The sequence below is a fragment of the Tachypleus tridentatus genome, chromosome 10 (assembly GCF_004210375.1).
Source record: "Tachypleus tridentatus isolate NWPU-2018 chromosome 10, ASM421037v1, whole genome shotgun sequence".
NCBI lineage: Eukaryota > Metazoa > Arthropoda > Merostomata > Xiphosura > Limulidae > Tachypleus > Tachypleus tridentatus.
The window spans coordinates 52747524-52755505 of record NC_134834.1 but is presented as its reverse complement, the minus strand read 5'-3'; the positions used below and the strand labels follow the sequence as shown (position 1 = coordinate 52755505).

Genomic DNA, 7982 nt, shown 5'->3' with positions numbered 1-7982 from the left:
GCATTGTAAAGTAAATTCTAAACTGAAATTAGAAAAAAAAAATTATAGTTGTGGTTCGGTCTCAAAACTGATAGAACTACAATGGAAGATTAAAATCTGAGCATGCGCCTTGTGAAGAGACCATAGAAATCTGGCTTCGTAAATCATGTGAAGCGCCAAGGTCGTGCGGAATGATACTTTAGATAAGAGCTCCGCATTCGCAAGAGCTACAGACACGTGTATATAGACTTAGACTTCGTTCGCTCGTGTACTACTCATTAATAAGGCCACCTCAGCAGTAAGCGGTGAAGGTGGTATTATAAGAAATGCTGAGAGGCTTGAAAACCTCACTTTGTTAGACACGAGGTTTATTAGACGTAATTACTTTAGTGAAATCTGTGAAAACTCTTCTGTAAAGAAAATATGAAAAGTGCTGCTCGCACGTAGGCATATTCTGGACAATGATTTGTATATTAATACTCATTGCACGTTCTGAAGTGAAATTTAAAAAGTTCGTATTAATACGAGCGTTTTAAAGCTGTGTTCTGATTGAATGATGCTTTAAGTCAAAATGAAGATTTGTAATAATCATTTTGTTAACCTTATTTTTGTCATCTGCCTGGTTTCTCACGAACAGTTGGCACTGAAAACGCAGGGTAAATGTGAGAAAGTAACCATTCCAATGTGCCGAGACTTACCATATAACATGACTAGGATACCTAACTTGATGGGACATACAAACCAAAACGACGCAGCAATTGAAGTACACGAATACATGTCACTGGTAAAGTATGGCTGTTCCCAGCATTTAAAATTCTTTCTTTGCTCACTATATGCTCCAATGTGCGCTCATCAAGTGGACGTTCCAATCCCGTCATGCCGCTCCGTATGTGAAGAAGTTAAAAGTCGATGTCTTCCCGTTCTTCAAACGTTTGGTTTCAATTGGCCTCTAATGCTGAACTGTAGCCGTTTACCTGTACCAGAAAAGAATGGATTGTGTATGGAACTTCCCGACATTGCAGAAGAACGGCGTTCACGTCTTACTGAGAGTGAGCGAGAACTGAAGGTGGACATTGACAGAGATACAAACAAAAGCATGGAACCTAGCCTTCTTTCGTCTTTATTATATCCTGGAACTCACCGAAAAGGTATTCCACATAATGGCATATTAGTATCTCCTAGTCAAAATGGAAAGTTAGACCAGAATATGACCAAAAAAATGTGTCCTAGAAATTTTGTGTTGGTACCTTCCAAGACAACCAGCTTTGAAGAATGTACACCTCGCTGTGACCGAGATGTTCTGTTCACTCGTCATGACAAAAATGTTGTAGAGGTTTGGATAGTTGTCTGGTCTGTTATCTGTTTCATAGCAAATCTTCTTACAGTGACAACTTTCTGCATTGACACTCACCGATTCCGGTACCCTGAACGCCCCATCATTTTTCTTAGTATGTGTTATTGTATTACTAGTACTGCATATTTGGTTCGTATTTTCGCTGGAGCAGAGTTCGTTTCTTGCGAGAGAACAAATAATGGAAAACTGTACCTTGTCAAAGAAGGCTTAGAAAACATGGGCTGTATCACCGTTTTCTTGTTGCTCTATTATTTCGGAATGGCAGCGGCTCTCTGGTGGCTCGTGTTAACATGCACGTGGTTTTTATCTGCTGGACGCAAGTGGGGTCAAGAGGCCATTGAATCTAGGGCTTCGTATTTTCATATATTGGCTTGGGGCGTACCAGCTATACTGACCATTGCGATATTAATCCTACGGGAAGTAGAAGGTGATGAACTAACGGGATTGTGTAATGTTGGCAGTAGAAGCCCGGATAGTTTACTGAGATTTGTCATCCTGCCTATCTCTTCTTTCTTCTTTATGGAAAGTGTGTTTATCGTTCTAGGTTTTTCTTCGCTAGTGCGAATCAGAAAGGTTATGAAACAGGGCGAGCGGAACATCAGTAAGCTGGAGAGATTCATGGTAAGAATAGGCACATTTTCTATACTCTATACAGTTCCGTCCGGAGTTGTGATTGCTTGCCTAACGTACGAGTACTTCAATAGACCCGGGTGGTATGCGGTTGCCATGGGAACTGTAGATGAATGTGATCTTTCTGTAATAGGACACTGCTCTTTAAAACAGAGCATTCCCAACCAAAACGTGTTCATGTTAAAACACGCCATGAAACTGCTACTAGGGATTGCTACCGGTGTTTGGGTGTGGAATAGTAAAACGTGGAAAACGTGGGCCGCATTTTGTCATAACTGGTTTAGACGAAAACCGCGACGCGATTTCAAATCCTCAACAATTGTATATCATCCTCCGCACGTGGCATCATTTAAAGCTTCATCAAATACAAAGTCATTGTATCTACCTGTGCATGTTTAAAACTCGTAATTATTTTGTACAGGTTTCTATTTAAAATATGTTACTGTTAAGCTCGTGTAACCTGACATACCGAAGAAAGCTTACCAAATTTTGTATGTATTCGTGAACGATAATATAAGTACGCAATTATACTGACAAAAAATTCCAACCCGGATAGATCACAGAATGTGTGATATCACTAAATATCTACCTTGTTGTTGATTTAAAAAAAGTCGATTTTTTTAAATGTTCTTTTTATGTAAGCTATTTGAAACAGAGTAGGTTACTTCTATGTATATTTACAATAATATTCATAGTGCTAAAGTTCATATAAACATAGAAATGTGTATATTAATTTTCCAAATGTGACTATTTAAATATTATTGTATATTAAATGCTTACATAACATTACGCGCGGAAATAAAAGCGACTGTGTTTTTTGTTAAGGTCTGAAACGTTTACTACCAAATTTTCTTTAGGCTTAACTAGTTTCACTACCTATAATAGGAGTTTTATTTTCAAACAACTACGAAGCTGAAATGAAATGTGAATAACATTAGTTTTTGATAACTGTTGTTAAAGTATATTTTGTTTGTTTGTTTTTGAAACATTTATTTGGGGAATAAAATATTATACTTTTCAAAGGATTTCAGTCAAACTCTGATATGTTGAAAATGCATTGATTTCGTTTAGGAATACATTGTTAGCCTCAAATCTATTACATTTAATATAAACAAGTAATTCTAAGATGCTGTGACTAGAGCTAAACTACCAATGCTATGCTACTGTTGTCTGCGTTACTCACTTTAACTTACAGAAAGAACAAAGAACACTAAATATTTCTCTCTCTCCAGTATAAATGATTAGTTTGCTGTATCACTTATTCTTTTCACCTTTAGAAATAAATCCGTAATTTCTTCGTAAGTGTAAAGTGGTTATTAACCAGAAATATATTGGAATATGTATTTTCTTAAATATTGTTCAAGGTTTAAAAAACTTCTGCAGTGGAAACGGTGAAATTGACGGACGTAAAACTCTATAATCCATAGTTGGTACAGAATGTACCTTGTCGCTAAAAAGGATGGCATAACTTCTGTATTATGTTTAGTTTTAAAATACTGAAAATAATTTGAGAAAACTAAAACTTTTTGAATTTCTAATTTAATTTTGTTTCCACTAAAATACGCTTTGTTCAGTCACACGTTTAATGCACCTAATCCTATAATCTTTACAAATATTCAAAATAATGTACGAACACGTGTATAAAATTTAGAAGATGTTTGTTTTCAGGAGCTCGAGAGGCTTCATCATACTTTCAATAGATACACTTTATATCACATTCACATTTATACGTATATAATGTTGTATCTGATGGATCAATAACAGATTACAGTCAGACAGCTATTAGTAATTCGTACGTGTCTCATTTTGATCTATTTTCTTAATATTTTGTTGTGATTTATTAAAACAAAATCATTACGTTGAAAACGTGACAAAATTAGTGCGGTTATTGATTGCGCAGTACTTATAAAACTCGATAACTGTTGAACTGTCCTAAAGTTTACATTTAATCTTGTTAAGTTTATGAGAGGAAGCTTTAATTCCAGACGTGACCCGACACGTTACCTTGTCTTCTTTCAGCTGGCATGGCAAGCCACAGTATTTGAGTGCCGGAACTTGGATGAAAAAGTCCATGATTCGCGTCCCGTTGCTACAAAATCGAGCTCCGTACGTTGAAGGCGTGGCTTTGTTAATTAGTGAAAGTCAAATTACACCATTCGATTAGAGTAACCCAAAAACTGGTGCTGGAAGCTATTGTCTAGCAACCATTCTTCTAGAGTTTTAGTTCAAAATTATAGATGACTAGCTCATTTTGCCCATGTGGTGTATTTTGCGTTAATATTAAAAACAACAACAACAGTTATCTATTAGCTAATATTAGGTTGTTATATAATACAGCCAACCGATGTGTTTTTGTCATGTAATCAGCAAATACCCAAGAAGAACTGAAATCAACTCAACTTTTGACTCCTTAGACCTCAAAAATAAACAATTTTCAGAGGAAAAAATCAGGAAATAGAATCAAGTATGAAACATCAGTAATATATTAAAAGCAGTGTACTTTATACGTTAATTTTAAAGAAACATTATATACTTAAAATATTTTTCTATTATTAGTATTATATCTTGACTGTTATCACATAGGGAACTTTGCACGTACACTGCTGGCCAAAGTCTTAAAGCCAATGAACATGAAGAAAAAATATGCATTTTGCTTGTTAGACTCAACCACTCATTTGAGTAGAGCTTTTATATATGAAAATAAGAAAAGGGAAAATAAAAAAACATTTTAGCATTTAATATGAAAAATGTGAACACTATGAAATTAGCCAAAATGCTAGCTGGTCAAAAGTTTAATACCATACCAAAAAGAAGTTCTAAACAGAGTAGGAAATGCCCAATAAGAGGTCTCAGTAATAAGTTGCACGGCCGTCATTGCGAAAAACTTCAAACATTCACTTTGGCATGGTCGATATAAGCGTTTGCAAAAGGCTTGCTGGAATGTTATTCAAATGGTAAAGATAGCTTCAGGAAGACCATGCACTGTTTGGAATTGACGTCTATTTCTATAGACTTCCCTTGCCATCCACCCACAAACATTTTCAATGGGGTTCAGTTTGAGCGAACAAGCTAGATGGTCCAAAAGAATCACGTTATTCGCCACGAAAAAGTCTTTTGTCCTGCTGGCATTGTGGATTGCAGCGTTGTCCTGCTGAAAGATCCACACCAGCAAGGGCCTTCGGTCAATAAGGGTGCTCTCTTCAACATGCCAATGTAGCCAGCTGCTGTTTGACGCTTCTGTATAACATGAAGTTCCATTGTTCCATGAAAGGAGAAAGCACCCCAGATCATGAAGGAATCTCCTTCCCTGTGTCGTACAGAAAATGTCTCTGGTGGGATATCATCATCGTACCAGTAACGTTGGAAGCCATCTGAAACATCCAGGTTAATTTTTTCTCATCAGAAAACAAAACCTTTTTCCACTTTCCTACGTCCCATGTTCGGTGCTTTTCAGCAAAGTTTAACCGAGCTGTTTCTACATGTGGAAGGAAGCGTGGCCTTTGAAGGCGTTTACGGTTTTTAAAGCCTTTCTTTCGTAGATGCCGTCTTATTGTTCTTGAGTTGCATTCTATGTCCGTAAGGACCTTAATCTGGTTCGACGATCGGCTGGTGTCTTGCCGAACAACCCGTCGAATCCTCCTGCTCAACGCCGGCGAACTTTTTTTGGGTCGACCACTTGAAAATCTCCTTCCGTATCTCTTAGGGTCTTTTAAGAAATTTGCAACAGCAGTTTTACTATGCCCAATCTTACCAGCGATGGCACGTTGAGAGTTTGTTTTTGTTTGTTTTTGGAATATCGCAGAAAGCTACTCGAGGGCTATCTGTGCTAGCCGTCCCTAATTTAAGAGTGTAAGACTAGAGGGAAGGCAGCTAGTCATCACCACCCACCGCCAACTCTTGGGCTACTTTTTTACCAACGAAAAGTGGGATTGACCGTCACATTATAACGCCCCCACGGCTGGGAGGGCGAGCATGTTTGGCGCGACTCGGGCGTGAACCCGTGACCCTCAGATTACGAAGCGCACGCCTTAACGCGCTAGGTCATGCCAGGCCCTCACGTTGAGAGAGACCTTGCTTTTGCATCTGACAATTCTCTCACGTTCAAATTCTGTCAACTTTTTAGCCTTTGCCATGTTTTACCCAATGTAACACAGATGTCAGTGGGAGTTGTTGACAACGCTAATGCTTGAACACAGATGACTAAATTTCGTTACATGTTTACCGATTAACGCTTCCTTTCAGTGTGGTCTTAAACTTTTGACCAGATAGTATTTATGTTAATTTCATAGTGTTCATATTTTAGCCATTAAATGCTAAAAAGTTTTATTTTTATTTTTCCTTTTCTCATTTTCATCTTTCAAAGCTCTCCTCAAATTAGTGGTTGAGTCTAACAACGCAAAATGCATATTTTTTCTTTATGTTCATTTGCCTTAAGATTTTGGCCAGCAGTGTATATATATATAAGCTACTAAAACAATTAAAGGACAAGTACGTTTTCTTATATAATTTATCTTGGTGTTCCAAATGTGATAATATTTTTATTTTTTTTAGGTAATTTGCCTCATTTCAGTTCCATCTGTATCCATTTTTAATGTGTGATGAACGGTAAAACATGGAGAAATGAAATTTAAAAGAAATGGCCAATATCACCAAAACTGATATCCCACATGAAATAATACTTTAAACAGTTTACATGCGTTTATTCAAGAAATGTTTGAAACATTCAATATCTAGTATGACCTCCACGGGCTGTGACACACTCCTAAAACCGATTTGGCACAGGAGGCTACGTAAACGAAAATATTTAACATCAGTATCATTGAGTTTAATTGTTCTGCCTCTTTCTTTCGTATTTTCAAATTTATCAGTCTCAGTCTCACGATCTAGTGTGTACTTGCCAGTGTTTTAGAAGCATTTCATGTTTGCAGAAATTTGTTCGAGAGTCCAACAAGCATCAACTCCACTAACAATTCTTTACGCTTTTAGGGCTGTGGCATGACAACAAAACTTGATATATAGTGTTAAACACTGTTGTTATCCAGATCTAATTCTAGAATGCTATTAAACTGATTTTTTCTAGCATGTACTGGTACCATATGCAAGCTTCTTTGTATGTAATTAAGACACTGCATAGGGTACTACTATAACAGTTATTTTATCCCTTAAGATTGATCAGTATAATTCAAGCAGAAATCTTATGACATGCCCTTGGTTGTCAACAGGGATCAGTGAAGCATTACCATAGTGTTGAAATTTACATTATGCAATGGCAGGGAAGAAATAGTCCCATTAAATAGAAAGAATGTAAAATATTATCTGCCCTAAAACTTTTGTATTGTACTCTTTAAAGATAATATAAACTTGAAAATAATTCGCTTTAAATAATTATGTTTTATTTTATTTTTATGGCGACATTTTGAGCCAGAAACAAGCTTGTATGTATATCAGAAACATTTACTGCTTAACAAAATACAACAAATAGTTATGATAACTATTTTGAAATAGGTCTGTTTGCTGTGATACGTTTCTTATTTTCTGACTATTGGTGGACCTTCGATAATCTGTATTGTATGCTCTTCAGGTGGCAGTCCATCTTCAAGCAGCTCTTACTGATTAGATTGCAATATTGTAGGTAGAAGTTGTGTAGATTTGTTAAAACAAAGATGTTCACAGCACTGCTGATAAGCTTACTAATAAATAAAGAAAATCGCAAGAAGGTGTCTTGTTTCAATACATGTAGAGAATAAAAGGATAAACAAAACCCCATTCATATACTTAATGTTATCACACTTAAAGTACTTCTAGAAATAAGCTTTGTAATGTATTATGAAAGTAATTTGACTTTTGTTTATTTCTAATCAACAAGCTTATCTAGATTCAAACCAATGTTCGTTTTTTTCTTTCATTCTTTGTTGCTGTATGGTCACATATTTATAACTGGTTCGCTTTAATTCATGAAAACAAAAGATACTGCATATAGGCTGTTTTTACAATATAGTTTTAACTCTAGACACTCAAT

General features: G+C 36.2%; 1 protein-coding gene across 1 annotated transcript; it reads left to right on the top strand.

Moving 5' to 3' along the window:
- Positions 1-207: 207 nt before the first annotated feature.
- Positions 208-2988, top strand: LOC143229283 (frizzled-10-like). Its single transcript, XM_076461407.1, has one exon. The coding sequence runs from the start codon at positions 551-553 to the stop codon at positions 2360-2362; it is 1812 nt and encodes a 603-aa protein (XP_076317522.1). The 5' UTR covers positions 208-550; the 3' UTR covers positions 2363-2988.
- The last annotated feature ends 4994 nt before the right edge of the window (positions 2989-7982 follow it).